The 17,389-nt window shown below is 53.1% G+C and overlaps 8 protein-coding genes across 8 annotated transcripts; 3 read left to right on the forward strand and 5 right to left on the reverse strand.

Moving 5' to 3' along the window:
- Window positions 1-1,695: 1,695 nt before the first annotated feature.
- On the reverse strand, window positions 1,696-2,651 carry PUNSTDRAFT_122875 (uncharacterized protein). The gene is made up of 4 exons (XM_007388362.1): window positions 2,632-2,651; window positions 2,283-2,577; window positions 2,120-2,232; window positions 1,696-2,057 (listed from the first exon to the last, which is right to left on the reverse strand). The coding sequence occupies exons 2-4, from the start codon at window positions 2,532-2,534 to the stop codon at window positions 1,721-1,723; spliced, it is 702 nt and encodes a 233-aa protein (XP_007388424.1). The 5' UTR covers window positions 2,535-2,577; window positions 2,632-2,651; the 3' UTR covers window positions 1,696-1,720.
- An 813-nt stretch (window positions 2,652-3,464) lies between these two features.
- Window positions 3,465-4,867, forward strand: PUNSTDRAFT_55595 (uncharacterized protein; the record flags this gene model as incomplete). Its single annotated transcript, XM_007388363.1, has 5 exons — window positions 3,465-4,008; window positions 4,066-4,100; window positions 4,151-4,276; window positions 4,333-4,526; window positions 4,583-4,867. The coding sequence occupies 5 exons, from the start codon at window positions 3,465-3,467 to the stop codon at window positions 4,785-4,787; spliced, it is 1,104 nt and encodes a 367-aa protein (XP_007388425.1). The 3' UTR covers window positions 4,788-4,867.
- Window positions 4,868-5,108: 241 nt separating this feature from the next.
- PUNSTDRAFT_116518 (Methylthioadenosine phosphorylase) lies at window positions 5,109-6,265 on the reverse strand (the record flags this gene model as incomplete). Its single annotated transcript, XM_007388364.1, has 6 exons — window positions 5,109-5,240; window positions 5,293-5,428; window positions 5,481-6,010; window positions 6,070-6,091; window positions 6,143-6,200; window positions 6,250-6,265. 6 exons carry the CDS (start codon window positions 6,263-6,265, stop codon window positions 5,109-5,111), a joined length of 894 nt encoding a protein of 297 aa, XP_007388426.1.
- Window positions 6,266-6,835: 570 nt separating this feature from the next.
- On the forward strand, window positions 6,836-7,893 carry PUNSTDRAFT_138679 (uncharacterized protein; the record flags this gene model as incomplete). The annotated part of the gene is made up of 4 exons (XM_007388365.1): window positions 6,836-7,383; window positions 7,439-7,462; window positions 7,539-7,653; window positions 7,702-7,893. The coding sequence occupies 4 exons, from the start codon at window positions 6,836-6,838 to the stop codon at window positions 7,891-7,893; spliced, it is 879 nt and encodes a 292-aa protein (XP_007388427.1).
- Window positions 7,894-8,562: 669 nt separating this feature from the next.
- Window positions 8,563-9,896, forward strand: PUNSTDRAFT_138680 (uncharacterized protein; the record flags this gene model as incomplete). Its single annotated transcript, XM_007388366.1, has 5 exons — window positions 8,563-9,106; window positions 9,165-9,199; window positions 9,250-9,378; window positions 9,431-9,618; window positions 9,674-9,896. 5 exons carry the CDS (start codon window positions 8,563-8,565, stop codon window positions 9,894-9,896), a joined length of 1,119 nt encoding a protein of 372 aa, XP_007388428.1.
- A 249-nt stretch (window positions 9,897-10,145) lies between these two features.
- On the reverse strand, window positions 10,146-11,105 carry PUNSTDRAFT_47554 (uncharacterized protein; the record flags this gene model as incomplete). Its single annotated transcript, XM_007388367.1, has 1 exon — window positions 10,146-11,105. The coding sequence occupies one exon, from the start codon at window positions 11,103-11,105 to the stop codon at window positions 10,146-10,148; it is 960 nt and encodes a 319-aa protein (XP_007388429.1).
- A 936-nt stretch (window positions 11,106-12,041) lies between these two features.
- On the reverse strand, window positions 12,042-14,629 carry PUNSTDRAFT_128376 (uncharacterized protein; the record flags this gene model as incomplete). The annotated part of the gene is made up of 10 exons (XM_007388368.1): window positions 14,466-14,629; window positions 14,303-14,365; window positions 14,102-14,230; window positions 13,845-13,953; window positions 13,725-13,777; window positions 13,328-13,656; window positions 13,213-13,277; window positions 12,898-13,167; window positions 12,642-12,855; window positions 12,042-12,581 (listed from the first exon to the last, which is right to left on the reverse strand). The coding sequence occupies exons 4-10, from the start codon at window positions 13,883-13,885 to the stop codon at window positions 12,042-12,044; spliced, it is 1,512 nt and encodes a 503-aa protein (XP_007388430.1). The 5' UTR covers window positions 13,886-13,953; window positions 14,102-14,230; window positions 14,303-14,365; window positions 14,466-14,629.
- Window positions 14,630-14,882: 253 nt separating this feature from the next.
- PUNSTDRAFT_47556 (uncharacterized protein) lies at window positions 14,883-16,375 on the reverse strand (the record flags this gene model as incomplete). Its single annotated transcript, XM_007388369.1, has 3 exons — window positions 14,883-15,425; window positions 15,481-16,128; window positions 16,187-16,375. The coding sequence occupies 3 exons, from the start codon at window positions 16,373-16,375 to the stop codon at window positions 14,883-14,885; spliced, it is 1,380 nt and encodes a 459-aa protein (XP_007388431.1).
- Window positions 16,376-17,389: the final 1,014 nt, after the last annotated feature.

A 17,389-nucleotide genomic window follows, 5' to 3' on the forward strand; every position in this document is an offset into this window, starting at 1 on the left:
CCTTGCCCTATCCCCATTTTCCTCAATCATTCTGGGCAGATCCCACGGAGCTCGTGTCTCATATTAACCGCCGGGGTCTGCCCCGCGCTGGCCAGTCGATCGGCATCTTGTACGCGCAGCCGCCCGTTGCGTACTGGCACTCTCGGCACCACCTCTTCTGTGCGCATCCCACTCGGTGGAGGCGACCATAGACGACACGTCTACTCTCCAAGGCAAATAACTGTCGGACCATTGGCGGCGCTAAATCCATCCGAAGCAGCGCGGAGCGTTCCAAGGTCCTTTTCGTCCCAGCGTAATGCTGCCGTCCTCGTACCAAAGCTCATCTGAACGACGAATGCAATCTGAAGCGTCTACATCAGGAAAAATCGGACTATCGAAAGAGTCGTTTATTGGGTACCGAAACCCTCTAAAACTACTCAATGAGCACGTTTTAGTACGTTTTAGGAGGCTTTTAGCAAATCCGGTTTTTCCTGATGTACGGGAGCGATGTTTCTGTCGTGGGTAAACATTGACGGGCATGAGAGTGTAGTTGACCTCTCCATATTTAGCTCCCGTTTCACTCTCATTCACGCGCTCACTCTCTACCTGCGACATCGGTCGACCGACCGGCGTAGCCATAGCCGAGAAACACTGGCGGGACCCGCTCATGCAATAAAGGAGTATCGCTGGCGAGGCGATGCTTATCACGCAAGTTCTTGGTTGAGAAATATGATATTGCGTCGCGGTACGTGGCTAGGTTCATGAAATGAGCCATCCTGCTTTCTTGTGCGTCGGATTAGTGCCAGCGAACGGGGGTGCTGCTCATGGTGAACGTTAAGAGGCCTCCTTTGGCGATCTGGTCGTGCTTATTTACTTCAGGAACAAGCGCGAGAAGACAGATAGGAGTCTTCTGCAGGAGTTTCTCTACCTGAACAACGATGAGGCGGAGTGAGAATCAACGATCCTCGGCGGAAGTAACAATTCACCATGTCAATCACGCGACAACCCACGCGTTGTTCTAGATCGTCGCGTCGTTTCATAGTCGACAGCGGTACTCCGTTAAGATATTCGAGTAAGTGAACAACAGATATTTCTCCGTTTGGGAGGCGTGCCTAAGAAATCATTAGTGACATGTTCGTTCGCGAGAACCACTTAGTAGAAGCCAAGTGAACAAGGAATGAAAGAGCCTTGAGTATATCAACGTCAGATCCATTCAATGAATACCGACGAACACGATGACATACCTTGGAGGGAAGCGAGCTTATAGTACGCACAGGGAGTACACCCGCGCTATGACGAGCGGTGCGCAATTCGGGATTGATACCCTCATCCTCGTCGAAACAGTCGGTGTGCGGTAGCGAGCATAGGCTTCGCTGATAGATCTTGATGCAAACCTCCCGGGACGTTCTAGAATCAACGCGCAGCGATCTCTTGAACACCCGAGAGAGATTTCAATTGAGTGTGTATGGGAAGTCTAGACTCACGCATGGTATGTGACGGGAGATTTCGATCAAAATGGACCGTCTTCTTAGCTCTTGTGCTCAGCTTCGAGGATAGAAACTATGTCCATGTCAGTAGCCAATTGCTCGCGATGGCTATCTCTTACCAATTCTGAGGTGAAGTGAGAGAGTTCGGAACGGTGTGACTCACCTTCGCAGGGACTAACACAGCCGTACTAAATGCGCCGGAAACGGATGTCGATGAAAGTTCGTGACAGTTATCGTGTAGAATTGCATTGGTACTACAATAGGTATCCGCGATCCCTCAAAGCCATCCATATGAAAAACGCAAGAAGCTCCCTGGTAGGAATAGACCCGGCAGACGGCTCCTCAACTGCCTCTTCGGAGTCGGCTGCCTTGCTGTAGGTTGACAGAGCATGGCATATATGCTCGCCGCGTTCAGAAGTGTCGGACTTCTTACCGAGAAACTCTGATGTTTTGTCCTGTTCTGCCCACTTTCGATAGAAAGATGCTCCCGCAGTGCGGCCGGCGTCTCCGCCTGCCGTTCCCCACACCATGCCAGTTATGACACGGCCATCTCCGAGTATGATGTATGGTACGCCGCTTATGCGCACATATCTGTGAATTCGACGATAACGCATGATGTATGAGGGACGGAAGTCACTGGATATGTTACATACTTGCGAACTTGCGGGAGACACATTCCCAACGTGTCCGTCAGTGGCAATGTGGATGGATTATGGTGGTACACCTTCTTGTGAGCCTCGAATTCGTTTTCAAGCGCGCCGAGAATCTAGATTGTGATGTTAGTCGTTGCATTTCATCCATGCAATTTCTATGGACCTTGTCCTCCCAAAGAACGATGGGTGTCGCATCTGAATCAAATGCCGGAGAATTCCGGTCCTTGTCTGGCACGTTTGAGCCCTCGTGTAGCATGATTGCATGGTCCACCTTGTCCAATTTCTTCTTCTTGGGCTTTGATTTCTTCTGCTTGGGGTCCGTCTTGTCGAGCGGTTGATATTCGCCTCGGAACGTCAATCGCGCTTTCGGTTTCTCAGGGTTCTTCTTGAGATAATGATCCAGCCAATTATTCATGACGTCCACAACCGGCTCCAGAACATTTACGGTCGTCCATCCCCTCGAGCAGACATCAATATCAAGCGGTGCCGTATCATGAGCTGGTCACACCCACTTGATATCGCCTTCAAGGACTGCGCCTTTATCCTCGACCACTCTATAGCTCATCAGATGGCCTGATTCCCTCTCCCAAGCTTCAAGAGATTCCCGAAAGTCCGCCAGAGGCCAGGTAGGGTCTTTGATTGCAATCAAATCTTGTGCGAAAGCCATGGTACTCGCCGACCGAGATGTCTGATATCCCTTCGCGTTCTTCCTGTTCGACCTACACTCTCGGAGTTGCTCGCGGAGATACCATGATGGAGGATGAATTGTCTCAATCAGGGACTTGATGCTCGATGCCCTAGTTTCACTGTGTGGACCTTTGCCGATGTGCTTCACGAGGAACTTCATGATGCGCGCCACATGAGACACATCCTCCTTCGAGAGATCATATAGCACCTCGATGATCTCGGGGCCGTTGGGGAGTGCGCTGAGAGCTGCGTGAAGAGATGACATGCGTAGATGTAGTCGTCAGCAAGAGAGATGAAGAAGAGAGGAAAACAAAACGATCTATGTCCCTTCGACCGGATTGGTCAAACGAATTCCCATGCATTTTTACGCCCTACATGTACCTAGCTACCAGCGTTACGCACGGGTCGTGGATGTTGTGCTCTTATTGCTGCAATCAAACGTGTCCGAGTTTTAAGCTAACGTGTCCTAGTTTCAAGCTAACTGCAAGACTCGGTTGTTTCTTGTAATATGAGTTGTCGTGTTCTCGCTGCTTTCATCATACGGGCTCAAGTTCACTGCCTGCGTTGCCCGACCCACACAAAGTCACGCGTCACGCAGTTGCCACACACCCACAGGTGTCTCGGTCCATCCCACGCCCTTCTCTTGTTCCGCCACATCATGAACCTCGACGAATACGCCGAGCGGCTGATCAATCTTCTCCCTCAGAACGAGATTTTTGTTGACAAGGACATTCCCCGTGACTACCAGAATGGACTGCTTTACATCACGGAACTGGAACGCCTCCGATCTCTTACCTGTTCCAAGGCGCTCCGCCGCTCACTACCTTGCATTCTCGACATCACGAAGACCTGGACGCACTCGCTTCCCGATACATCTCGCCGAGTTCTGTATCAGCAGTACCGACCGCTACTCTTTTCGATCGACAAGCTATCGACCGCTAGTCCTCAAGATACAACACTCACCCTTGAACACGTGATACGAGCGAAGCGCGACACGACCTCTCAGGTGTACAAGGGATCGTTGCGTATCGGTTCCGGAAAGTCTCGAGAGGTTTGCATCAAGATATACCAGCAAAGCATGTGCTCGCTACCGGACATTGATTCTTTCGACGAAGACGAGCGTTACAACCCTGAATTGCGCACTGCTCGGCATGACGCGGGTGTAGAGGCTTGGGCGTACTGTAAACTTGCTCCCCTCCAAGGTATGTGATGACGTTCGTCAGCTTTCACGAAACGAGAATGACATATTTTTACTTGAGGCTCGATCATCCCTTGCTCGTATGGCTTTTACGAAGTGATAGTCCGACAAACAATTCGCTCAACGTGCAACTAATGATCTTGTAGGCACGTCTCCCCAACGGCGAAACTGCTGTTGTTCACATTCTCGAATATCTCAACGGAGTCACGTTGTCGTCTTTCAAACGACGCGATGATCTGGAACGGCATTTGAGTTGTCGCGTGATTGACATGGCAAGTTCCTGTACCTGCTGAATCTTATTATTTCTCACTGTCTCGTCATTTCTCAGGTAGAGAAACTGCTCGAGAACATAGCTCTCATGCACGAACTGGGTGTCACGCACCAAGATTTGAATCCGAATAACATCATGCTGCTGACGCAACCCAGAGGATTGGAACCTCTGTCCTCTCTTGCGATCATCGATTTCAACCGAGCAGCGCCGGTGCATGCAATCTTCGACAACGAACGTGGCGACTCACTTTGGTAAGCTCTCTGTCTCTCTTCGCTCACTTCGACCGCGGATATTTATGCGGCTCTAGTATGCTGGATCTCTTCAGAAGATACCGCGTGCCGATAAGGCTTGTCGAGGCATGGTACACAAAACACGCTTCCTCGCATCCGCGCCCTCGCTGGCTTTCTTTGTTCGATAGTAAGACAGCAGGAGAGGGCGCACATTTCCGGTATTGGCATATCATAATGTGCGGTCGCGAGAGACGACAGCAGTATACATCGATTGAGTATTAGCATAGTATGATGTCAAAAAACGTTTTAGTGGGTGACTACGTGTTTTGTGCCAATGTCGCGCAGAACGAGTGCTATTTTGTATCGATCCTGCAAAACGGGTTGAGCAGCAGGTCAATATGTGGGCGCTGATTAGCGCTGCTGGCGCTCGGACGAGAGGCCGGTGGCGTCCGAACAAATCCAGATGGTCCGAACAAACCCAGATGATCAAAACTGTGGTCGTTCGCTGGTGTAGGCACGATCATAGTACTTTATCCGATAGTCCGAACGCAATGTGAATGGAATTCTAGTATGTACATAGTCTGCACGTGCGATAGTATCAGCTTAGCTGAAGTAGTCGGGCAAAACGTATGCCAGCTTCTGTCGATCTTCATCCTTTTGCGCTTCGCTGCGAGGCATGATGGAAAACTTCATTGATCCGACCTCGTCCTTGAGGAAGTCCGCGGCATGCAGATCCTGAACAGCGCTATCAGCGTGATTAGCGAAAGTGCCAGGAGCGAAGACCAACCTCTAAGATGGTGGCTGCGACATGGCGAGAAGTTTCGGCATTGGTCTTCAGCGTCTTGAACACCTCGGCGGCAGTAACGGTCTCTTCGTGCGGGCGCCAGGCATCGTAGTCGGTCGCGGTGGCAATCAAAGCGTATCTGGATATACCCGAGTCAGACATTAATGCCGAAGTAGTTGGTAGAGACGTACGCCAATTCGGCCTCGCGAGCCAGCTTCGCCTCCGGGAGCACGCTCATGTTGATGATGTCGCATCCCCAGTTCCTGTACAGGATGCTTTCCGCCCTCGTCGAGAACTGCGGGCCCTCCATGCAGACGATCGTCTTGTCCGTGTGCAGCTTAACGCCGCGACCTTCGAGCGCCTTCGCAACCTCGCGCTCGAGCCACTGAACTAGCTTGGTCGAGAACGGATCGCCGAACGCGGCGTGGGCGACGACGCTCGTGCCCTCGAAAAAACTCGCGGGGCGAACGCCCTTGGTGCGATCTACGATCTGCGTGGGCAGGACGAAGTCGCCCGGCGCAATCTCCTCACGGAGCGAGCCGACGGCAGAGAAGGCGAGCACGGTGTGCGCGCCGAGCGACTTGAGCGCGGCGATGTTCGCGCGGGCGGGGACGGCGGAGGGGTTGATGCTGTGGCCAGTTCCGTGGCGTGCGAGGAAGGCAACGCGAGCGCCCGAGGGTAGAGAACAGATGCTGATCGGGGATGATGGGAAGCCCCAGGGCTGGGTTGGCGAAGGTCAATGAGGAGGGTCTGAGCGACATGGACACGTAAGCGACGCACCGTCTCCGGGTTGACATGTTTTCTGATGAGGTATTCGTTCAGGCCGTATTCGCCCGCGACAACGAGTTCTTACATGAACGTGAGGTTGTCGAGATGGTACAACCCGCTGCCGCCGATGACACCGATTTGGACTATGATATTGAGATTCGATGGACTTGAAACGTGTAGTGCTTGGCATACCTTGATCAGACGACATCCTGCGAGTTACGGTAGTGAGCAAGGTACGCGCCAAAGGATGAAGATGAAAGATGCGGGAGGGCGGCAGGCTGATGACCGTATCGAAACCAAAAATGCGCCGATCTTCGCTGCATATGGCATCATGGAGGCTGTGCTATGAGAAGTTGCACGTGTCGCCGGCACCTGCAACGTCGGCTCGAGTCGCTATTAGTATGACTTCATGAGCAACTTCCGGAGTCAAGTGCAATGGCTTATGGTGCTATTGGACATTTGTTGATGTACAGCTCATAAATGGAATGATTGTCTCATCAAAATAGCTTCGAGTCAGTGCACGAGACCTCGTACCCGCTATCAGTCGGAGGATAGCTCAAATCGAATGTATGACGGATCATCCCAGTTGAGAACATCTATCCTTTGTCCCGACTTCAATTATCTGGTAGCTGATGCTCGCACACGGTGCATTGTATTGATGGGACTCATGAGTGCATCGGATCAACTAGGTGCGCCCGATTGTCCAAGCCGCGGAGAACTCCAGCGTGGATTCGCTACGTCGAGGCCGCGCCACACAGCTTCTTTCCCTCCCTCTAACATGGACATCCATTCCGACATTCAACATGCCATAGACAACCTGCCTCGCGAGAAGTTCTTCCTGGATCAGAACATCCCCGAAGATTATCAGAGTGGCCTGCGCTACATAGACAGACTGGAATGTCGCCGTAATGCTGCCCTCGAAGAACCACTCTGGCAGGCGTTGCCTTACGTTCTCGATACCAAAGCTGTTTGGCAGTTGTCGTGCACAATCAAAGATGATCGAGACTCTGTGTTATCCTATCGGCCTCAGGCATTCAACAGGACCCAGCTGCTCACCGCGCGGCCAGACGATATATCCATTACCTTACAGAAGGCCCTCAGGACCAAGGTCGAAACTCACTCGCAGGTTTACAAGGCCGTGATGAGTGTCAGGAAGGGAGCACCTCGCGATGTCTGTGTGAAGATATCTCAGCAGAGCCTCTGTAAAATGCCCGATGCGGAATATTTCGACGAGGCAGCTTCCTGGCCGAGCTTGTGGCGCTCTGCTCGGCAAAATGCAACCGTAGAGGCTTGGGCGTACCGTAAGCTGAAATCCTTGCAGGGTATGTCTGTTCACCTCTTGGAGTAATATCGAATATTAGGCGCTGATACCTACACATAGGGGCATGAATACCTCATTCATTCGGTTTCTATAAAGTTATACATCCACTACCAGTACAATTATTCAATATGCTGATATCCTCGTAGATACGCATGCCCAGGGGCGAGATCGCAATTGCGCATGTTATGGAGTACGTTGACGGAATCGTCATTTCAAACCTCACCGGAGCCGGCGTTGCGCAGCGTCTAGGTCAAGAGTGCAACATCTTCGACATGGTGCGTGGTCGACGCCTTATCGAATACAAGTTCTCATCGTGCCTTCAGGCGACTGTTCTTGAGGAAAGGATTTTTCACATGCAGACGCTTGGAGTCATGCACGGTGATCTCCTCCCACACAATATTATGCTGTTAAGGCAGTGCCTCAACGAACATCCTTTATCGGCCTTGGTGACACTCGATTTCAACTTCGCTAAAGCCACTGAGCGCTATAATGCACACTGCGATGTCGTCCTGTGATTATTTACTTGTTGGTTTTGATACTCGACGTGATGCTGACCTGCCCTCAGCCCTTTGATACTCCTCCAGCATTTTGGAGCCTCGGCGGACGACATAGAACGATAGTTTAGGCAGCACGCTTCCTCAAACCCCCGCCCCGGATGGCTCACGATGTTCGCGAACGAGAAATTCGATGATGCTGAGTTTAGAGTGTGGCTCAACGATGTGCATTGGCAAGAGTATCAACAAGGACTTCGCGAGAAGAAGGATATTAAGAGCGTATTGGACATGGGATCGAGTAATCATCAACAATTTAATGACAAATCTGAGCAGCTACGAGCAACGACGGCCCTTTCTCCTTTGCATTCGCGATGCAGCCGGCTGACGCAGGACAGACGCGCGCCCCGAGTCACCGTCTCATCGAAGGCCCCTCTGCTAGTACGCAGTTCAGATCCAAGGCTCGCTAGCGTAGCAGGGTCATTGAGCAAGACCGACGTCATTCGTACTCCTGTTCCGTAAAATCGAGGACTGAGGTTCACCCAAGGATCGCGCAGCATGTGAGAGTCGAACGGCGAAATCAGGTGAGGTATCCAAGCACGACCGTGACGGAGTGCCCACCGAAGAGAGCTGGATTACGGACGGGCACGCACGTCGAGGCCGCGCCACACAGCTTCTTTTCCTGCCTCTAACATGTACGTCCATCCCGACGTTGAACATGCATTCAACAACCTTCCTCGAGAGGAGTTCTTCCTTGATCAGAACTCTCCTCAGGACTATCAGAGCGGCTTGCGCTATATAGACACACTAGAGCGTCGTCGTATAGCCGCCCTTGCAAAACCACTCTGGGAGACGTTGCCTCACGTGCTGGATACCAAAGCTATCTGGCAGTTATCGTGCTCGAACGAGGACGACCGACATCCGGAAATGGCGTACCGGTTCCAAACATTTAACAGGAACCAGTTACTCATCGCGCAGCCGGATGATGTATCCATCATACTGCAGAAATCTCTCAGAGCCAAGGTCGACACTCATTCGCAGGTGTACAAGGCCGTAATGACCGTCAGAAAGAGCGCACCTCGTAATGTCTGTGTCAAGATATTTCAGCAGAGCCTATGCAAACTACCCGATCCGGAATACTTCGACGAGGACGCTGCATGGCCTGCCCTCTGGCGCTCTGCCCGGCAGGATGCCGCCGTAGAGGCTTGGGCATACCGTAAGCTGGTATCTTTGCAAGGTATGCTCAATATCATGCGCATATCCTCCATTGAACCTCCAAGTGATACGTTTCACAGGGGCGTGGATACCTCATTCGCTCGGTTTCTACAAGGTTGTTGCCGGTATGAATACAGTGATGAAACCATCTCAATGGCATTATAGATCCGTATGCCCGGTGGCGAAGTGGCAGTCGCACATGTTCTCGAATACCTGGATGGAATGGTCATGTCGAATCTCACGGGAGACATTGTTGCTCAACGCCTGGGTCCTAACTACGGCATCTTTGACATGGTCCGTGGCCGGATTCGTTTCGACTTCTGTACTCATTAAGTTTCTGCGATAGGCTACTGTCCTCGAGGAGAGACTCTACCACATGCAGTCGCTTGGAGTCATGCATGGCGACCTCCTCCCTCGTAATCTTATGCTGTTGAGGCAGAGCCCCAATCAAGATCCTTGGTCAGCCCTATTGATACTGGATTTCGACTGCGCTCGGGCCACCGAGTGCTACGATTCAAATTGTGATATAGTTCAGTGAGTGTTAGCATGTCAATCTCGCAACGCGAGGTGTTTCTGATATCATGCTCAGCCCTTTGATGCTCCTCCAGCATCTTGGAGCTTCGGCGGATGTAATCGAGCGGTGGTTCAGACAGCACGCTTCTTCAAACCCCCCTCCGAAATGGATACCGTTGTTTGGGAACGAGAAGTACGACGATGCCCATTTTAGGTTCTGGCGCAGCAATGCGCACCGGGACGAGCACCGGCGAGGACTTCGCGAGAAAAAGGACGTGAAGAGGGTGGCGGACATGTAGTCGCAGAGTTGGTCATCAGTTATCACGGCCCTACGACGTATTTCATGCGTCTAGCAGGACTCCGGAAAGAGGATCTAATGTCCTTTCCTCCTTCCTGGGAATCAGCGCTCTCCTGGCTTGGAGGGCAAGCTGGTTGTCTGTGAGACTCGGAGACCCAGGTAGTGCGTTGGTAGATATAGTCCTGAACACCAATGTTTCCATATACCGCATGTCCTTTGGGCGCTCATACGGTACTATACAAGCAGCCCTCTATTCACGAGTCGATTGACGGAAGCGTGGAACCGGAGAACCCGCTTCTTCTGGCATCGACTGGAATCTAACCTTCTCCAACCGATCCGCCATTCCCGGAAACACGCCAACTTCATCCGCCCGCGCAGCATCCGCGTCGTCCAGCGGAGAGTCGACGCCCACAATGCCGAGTCCCACCGTAGGTCCCCGAGCGAAGCTGTGAGGTGGAGTAACAGGTCCGACCGAGAACGACCGCGACCATTCGTGATCCTCGTCCGCCAGACTCGAGGACCACGATCCGCCGAAGGATGGCGCGCTCCACAACGTCTGAGAGTCAAACGTGGGAAATGCAGGGAAGGATTCAAACGATGGCGACGGCGAGGAAGGGAAGGCGGAGATGGAGGGTAGGCGCGGGGCGCGGGGAGGAGTTGAAGGCGTGAGTCCGTCGACGGACGAAATGGTGATGTCCATTAAGTCCTGTGTCGGCGGGCCGACGTCAATGCCGCTAATACCCAGTCCAATGTTGGTAGTCAACGCGGGACATGCCAAGGCGATGTCGGGGCTGATGTATGACGGCGGTTTGGGGGTTGGCATAAACCCTTGGTAGAGGGCATCTTCGTCAAGCGGTAGGCAGTACTTTGCTAGTTGAGGAAAGAGCACGACCGCATCGCCGTCGATCGGATTGAAGATCACCTCGGCTGACTTCGTGGTTGGACACAATGACAGAGCAGAGTACGCTTCGGAACCCCGTTCATCTTCCTCGTCAGAGATCACGGTCTCGCCGGAGAGTGATACGCCGGCGATGCCGAGGCCAATAGGGGCACGACCTAATCGCGCACGAGTGCCCGGAGCGACGCTATCAACTTCGGTCTGAAGCCCAGGAGGGAGGAAGGGCACGGTGTCGTCGTCAAATCGGGCGATGGAGGGTAGTCGCGGCGCAAGAGGAACGGTGAGGTCGATGATGGAGGACGAGGTGAACATGGTTGCGTTATATGTTAGCTTCGTGTGGAGTAGAGGTGTGTAACTGAAAAATTGATCGTCAGCGGCCAAAGAGAAGATAGGAGCGGAAGTAACTCACGAGGACGATCGGGACGTACGGTGAGCTCTATGAGGCTTTCGTGTGATCGTCTAGGTTGTGGAGGTCGATGTAGGTTGCTTAGAGCAGCGCGTCGCGTTGCTATCGAGGGCGCCACGAACGGGTCTTGGGTCGCAGGCGGCGTCGGTCGACTTGGCGAGGCGTGCGTAGATTGTGTAGAGCCTAGGTTGTGCGGGGAGCTGAGGAACCCAATACTGATGATGATCGAGGTTAGAACAGTGCAGGCAAGTTCGAGATTTGAGGTGTTGGCGGGCGGCTGTGCGAAATGTCAGTGGGAGATGTTGGACAGCCAGGCGTCGGTGACGGCTTTTATATATGGCGTCAGCGCGTAAGCGCGCGAAAGCTGCAAGCAGAACTAGTCCGGAAGGCGGAACAGTTAGCCTTGTACTGGAGTCGGATAATCTTGAAGAGGCAGGGGGTTCCAGCAGATGGTGCGGAGATGCTTCGCCCGGGTGACCGGGACACGGGAAAGCCGCTCGGAGAAGCGGAAAGGTTGTCAGAGATCCGGAACAGACCTGGTACCAGCGCAAATGAAATGATCTATCGTTGTCTCATTAGTTCGCTAGGTGTGATAGAACTTGAGATGATGAGCCAAGTGTATTCAGGTCGAAGAGGAGAGTTGGGCGTCCCCGGTTCGAAAGTTAACCGCGCCTACCCTGAACCCGTACCCAATCACGGCCACATCCTTCCAAAAGAGTTAGCAGATTGACACAATATCCCTTTATTATTTACGGCAGGCGTACGCCGACATTAAGCTAAGATGGACGTAGGCGAAGAACTACAAGCCAAGTCATCCAACCACGACGATTCGGATTCAGGCTTCAGCGCGCGTATTTACCGAATCCATTCTGGTCTTCCCATTGGGCTTCCGACAACGTACCCAGGACCCATATCCCACCAGACGGATCGTCGGGACCAACGATGAAAGAGTTCCGGAGCTTCACCCTGGTGTGCCCGAACGAGTGCAGATACAAGCACTTGGCCTTCCGTGTGCCGGGGTTGAGCGCCGCCGGCGACCAATCGAAGTGGAGGTAGCCCATCTCGCGCCAATTTGTGAACGCCGCCCACAGGCCATTGGGCTCGGTGAACATCGGCATGTCATTGGGGCGCGCGAGGCGCCACTGGACGTACTGGTCCACGGCGGCAGGCTGTATCCGCGACTGGAGCGTGCGTCGGACGACGAGCGCGAGGGAGCCGAGCGACGCGGAGGATATCGACGAGGCGTCGGCAATCGACATCGGCACGACCATGTTGGCATTGCGGATATAGGTGGGTGGAATAACGGAGGGCAAGTATTTGCGGACATTGGCCATGTAAGCGATGCCCAGCGGTTTATGTCTCCTCTCGGACGCGAACATGCACTGACGAACAGCGGTGCGTCAATACCATGAATATGCTGAAATGAACTGTAAATGCTGCACCTTGAGGATGAAGGCAACGACCGCATCGCTCGTGCTGACCCAGGCTTTCTCCTCTCCAGGACACTCGGAAGCGATATCTGCCATCGCTTGATCTTTTAGTCGTGCAGTTTCCTTGGCCGGGATGTAGATGACGCGATAGCCGCCTCTAGGGCAGCGGAGCCATTCCCACACGGTGGCAAGAATGAAAACCACCCAATGAAAGAAGCCGAATACCCTGAAGCCAGCGGGAGGCGAGACACTTTCGTGGGCTTAGTACGTGATGAACGCGTCGTGCGTGGCCAACGGGGCTACCTCCTCGCCCCGAAGTATGCTGAGGAATGCGGACATGACCTTCTTCCTGCCGCCACCGTCGACCAGGGCGTGCGAGATGGATAGTCCAATGGCGGTCGCGTCATCGAAGCGGGTAACATGAATTGCAGCCACTGGGACGTCCTTGTTCAGCAGGGCCTTGTGGGAACAGCGGGAGGGATGGGTGTAGTGGTGCTCGGGTAAGTCGATGGGCATGCACGAGATGACTTCCGTAGGCCTCGGGTAGTTGCAGTGAGAGGTTAAAGGCCCGCGTAAGACGCACGTTGTGAATCCGTACGCCGAGTTGAGCGCGGACTGCTCGGGTACGTGAAATTCCAGTTCTCCTGTCTAGGATACCAGTCAATAGGGATATCGGCAAGAGTTGGTCAAGTACTCACAAGATTGTTGGTCTTGAGCCTCGCGGACAATATGGGCCAGACGGCATTCAACCGCGACCACGCCCGTTCCAGTTTGCCTTCGTCGAGGACGGTGTCGATGAGCCATCCAGTATTGGTGATAATGTTGTTAGTCGGATTGGTTGCATCGAAGCGCCCGAGAGGAATAATCTGGGCTACAGGGGCGATCATAGCAGCAGGTGGCCAAGCTTCGCAGAGTGGGTGAGGCTCCAGCGCCTTGCACGCCGCGATTTTTAGCGATGCGGCATACCCAGCGGGCAAAACCCACACTGCGAGACACCTGAGGCGTCGGTGCGGATGCACCGCCGGAGCTGTTGCATGGAGTCCGCGAACAGCGAGCTTAGTTGAAAGTTCCGCAAGAAATAGATCAAAATGTCACCGATTGCGCGTGTTCGTCGGATAAGGTCAAAACGTCGCGCATATTGAGTGGGTCTAAGATAGAGTAGGACGGGTCTTTCGGGCGTTGTGCGACAGTTATCATAGTGAGCTGAAAACTCACAAAGATACCAGAAGGAATCCATGGAGCGTCAGACAGACCATCTACATCTGCTGCCGCCAAGTTGCGGGCCGAGTCCACCACTAAACGATTCTGAAGAATCCTTTCGCATCTAAGAGTTGATATTGTGACAATGGTCAGCGTGGACAGTGCGCCGGCCTGACCGTAACCCCGGTATGCGTGAGGACGCAGAGCGGTGATATCGGTCCTGAAGCCACAGGCCCGAAATAACTCATCGACACCAAAAATAAACCGCGCACTCGGAGGATATGGAAACTGGTACATGCGCAAATATTGAGGCGTTTCGTCCCGACATCGAAGATTGATGGCCGGCTACGAGTATACAGCCTTTCGATCGGATCACGACCCATACGCTTTGTGATATGCAGCTGTCCATATGATATCTTCAGTAACTCATTCCTGCTTCTCTCGCCTTTAAAAGTAAGGTATTATCTGCATACCAAGGCCGCCATCGAACTAGCGTTGTTCAGTGTCCATGCCGTGCGCGACAATCGTATATGACCCTGGCTGACAGTTGTGAAATGACCGACACCTGATTGACAACATCAGAAGATAGGCTTATATTCCATCGTGTCCGTTCACCTTAACCCGTGCGGTACTGACCCCCGATAACGTCGTCCGGGGTCATAGATTTCCTGTCAGACAGATCGCGATCGACAAATCCATGAGTGGAGAGCATCCATTGGCACCTGTGTTGTGCGGATCTCCTGTGCGCCTGTTTCGCCTACGGAGTTATAGCACCCGCTCTCCTGAGCGCGATCGATGGGACAAAATGTATAGAGCCGCCGTTACTTTGAGTAGAGCAAAGACCTTCGCCAGAGAGCAGGAAAATGCGCGGGCTCCTGAAAGCGAGTGTTATGAGTAGTCATTATTACGGTAGATGAAGCAATTTCAAATGTGCGGGAAACGAAGGCTTTTAAGCGGAGCTCGAATTCGGTCACCCGATGGGCCACACCTTTGTGTCTCTCTCAAAAGTGAGACCAGCAGTATATAATGGATGCGTATACCATGTTCTCTACGTCATCTCGTCCAGTACTTCCCAAATCCATTCCTGTCCTCCCACACCGCCTTGGATAAACTGCCCAGCACCCACAACCCCCCGGACGGATCGTCAGGCCCGATCAAGAATGAGTTGCGCAGCTGGAAATCCGTGTACCCGAACGCGTGCAAGTACAAGCACTTCGCCTTTTCCACCCTAGGATCGACCGCGGCGGGCGTCCAGTCGAAGTGCATGAAGCCCATCTCACGCCAGTTCGTCATCGCCATCCACAGCCCGGCGGGTTCCATGAACATCGGAATCTTGTGCGGGTGGGCGAGACGCCACTGGACGTACTGGTCGACAGCGGCGGGCCGGCTGTACGACTGCAGACGGTGGCGCACCGCGAGGGCGATCGAACCCATGGAAGTGGACGGTATGGACGACGCGGAGGGAAGCGAGACGGGGATGACCATGGTGGCGTTGCGGATGTATGTGGATGGGATGACGGACGGGAGGTGTTTACGGATGTTGGCCATATACGCGATGCTCAGAGACCTGGACCGTTTCTCGGAAGCGAATACGCACTGAAAGATGTCGGGTTAGTGGTACATCACGCTTAACACGGAAAAGGCTGAGAACCTTTAGCAGGAACGCAAACACCGCATCGCTCGTACTGATCCATGGACTGCCCTTCTCATCCTGGTCGCCGCGCTCGGATGAGATCTCCTCCATAGCACGCTTCTTGATGTGCGCCAGCTCCTTCGCGGGTATATACAACAGACGGAATCTTGTCCTCGGACTCCGAATCCAGTCCCAAAATACGAAGAACAGAGCGACGATCATATGGAACATGCTGAATATCCTGAGCCCTTCGGGCGCAGGGACGTTGCTATCCGACTTGTACGTCGCAAACGCGTCCTGTGTGATCAACGGTTCCACCTCCTCGCCACGAAGAATCCGAAGTAGCGCGGACATGACCTCCTTGGTGCCTGCTCCGTCTGCTAGCGCATGCGATATCGAGATACCGACGATGCTGGCGTCATCGAAGCGGGTGACGTGAAGAGCCGCGACGGGGACGTCCTTGTTCAACAGCGCTTTCGCGGAGCACCTCGAAGGATGGGAGTAATACTCGTGCGGCATTTCTGTCGACACGCAAGAGATGGTCTCCGACGGTTTAGGGTAGTTGTAGTGGGATGCGAGCGACCCGGGTACGACGGACGTGGTGAAGGCACATGCTGAAGAGCCCGCGATGGATGGCGAGGGTACGTGAAATTCCCATTGACCTGTCTACATCATCGTCATGCTCACATTCGGTATGCGAGAGAAGTTGTGCAACATGACATACACGTCGATTGGTCTTTAATCGCGCGGACAGTATAGGCCACGCGGCGTTCAGCTTGTACCACGCGCGCTCTAGTTTGTTTTCGTCAAGAGGAGTGTCGACCAGCCAACCGATGACTGTGATGACACCGTTGGTTGGGTTAGCAGTATCAAAGCGTCCGAGCGGGATGATGTGCACATCAGAGGTAGCCATTGTTAACGACGGAGTCGACTATAAGTGCGGTCTCCTCCCCGGGTATTTAACATCGAGAGCGAAGAGGACCTCCGTGTTTCGACACTGAATCAATGAAACTTTTCGAATTATGTCAACGGACGACATATCTGGGCTCGCATACAATCCGCATCATTGTTGGATGGTGACGATTGGTGGATAGGTATACAAACGGGGAGGTGATATCAAGCGAGCTGGTCCAACATGGTAAATGGGTGTTTGCTCGGGATCTGTCGGGAAATCTCGAAGCGGCGCCACAGAACGACGAGTTAGATTGCAAAAGTAGAAGGCGGACCACGAGAGAGAAAACATAACAAAGAAGCCCTTCTTCAATCGACGCCCATGGCATGAGTGGTATGCGGGGGCAGTCTTCGCCATGATCGAGGCCGCCTCATCTCCGCCGTAACCTGTGCGTGTCAAGCAGGCCTGCTCAATGGATTCTCCAGCACGCATACCTAGCCGCCAGCAGAAGGAGTCATCGGTCGCCGCTGAGTCACTCGCTTTACTGTTGTGGAAACACGGGCATCGCCCGTCGGCCTTCATTAGACAGCTTTCAAAATCGATATATATCGAGATTTCGTATTCAAATCGCTCGATTTGGCGCGCGTTTTGGCCACAGGATATCAAAATCTCGATATCGAAATTGAAAGCTCTCTATTGAGCGACCCAGACCGTATTGAACCGACAAAAGATGCCAATTTGGCCAACCCTTCGATCAGGAGCGAGAACGAAGGCGGCGTAGTGTCTCATGATGGTGATCAAATGACGTTTATTCTTCAGGATTGCCATGGGGTCGCAGTAGACAGCTTTCAAAACCGATATATATCGAGGTTTCGTATCCAAATCGCTCGATTTGGCGCGCGTTTTGGCCACAGGATATCAAAATCTCAATATATATCGAGATTGAAAGCTCTCTAGTCAAACAGTGTAGACATACATGAAGCGCTGGTCCACTCCATGCGGATGTAATCTCTGAGGAGTCCCCTGCTGATCCAG

The sequence above is a fragment of the Punctularia strigosozonata genome (genome assembly GCF_000264995.1).
Source record: "Punctularia strigosozonata HHB-11173 SS5 unplaced genomic scaffold PUNSTscaffold_18, whole genome shotgun sequence".
Lineage (NCBI taxonomy): Eukaryota > Fungi > Basidiomycota > Agaricomycetes > Corticiales > Punctulariaceae > Punctularia > Punctularia strigosozonata.

Coding starts and splice junctions, on each gene's coding strand:
- PUNSTDRAFT_122875 (XM_007388362.1), bottom strand. CDS start 2,534: ATGAATAATTGGCTGGATCATTATCTCAAGAAGAACCCTGAGAAACCG. Junction 2,233..2,282: donor TCGTTCTTTGGGAGGACAAG/GTCCATAGAAAT, acceptor ATCACAATCTAG/ATTCTCGGCGCGCTTGAAAA. Junction 2,058..2,119: donor TGTCTCCCGCAAGTTCGCAA/GTATGTAACATA, acceptor TCGAATTCACAG/ATATGTGCGCATAAGCGGCG.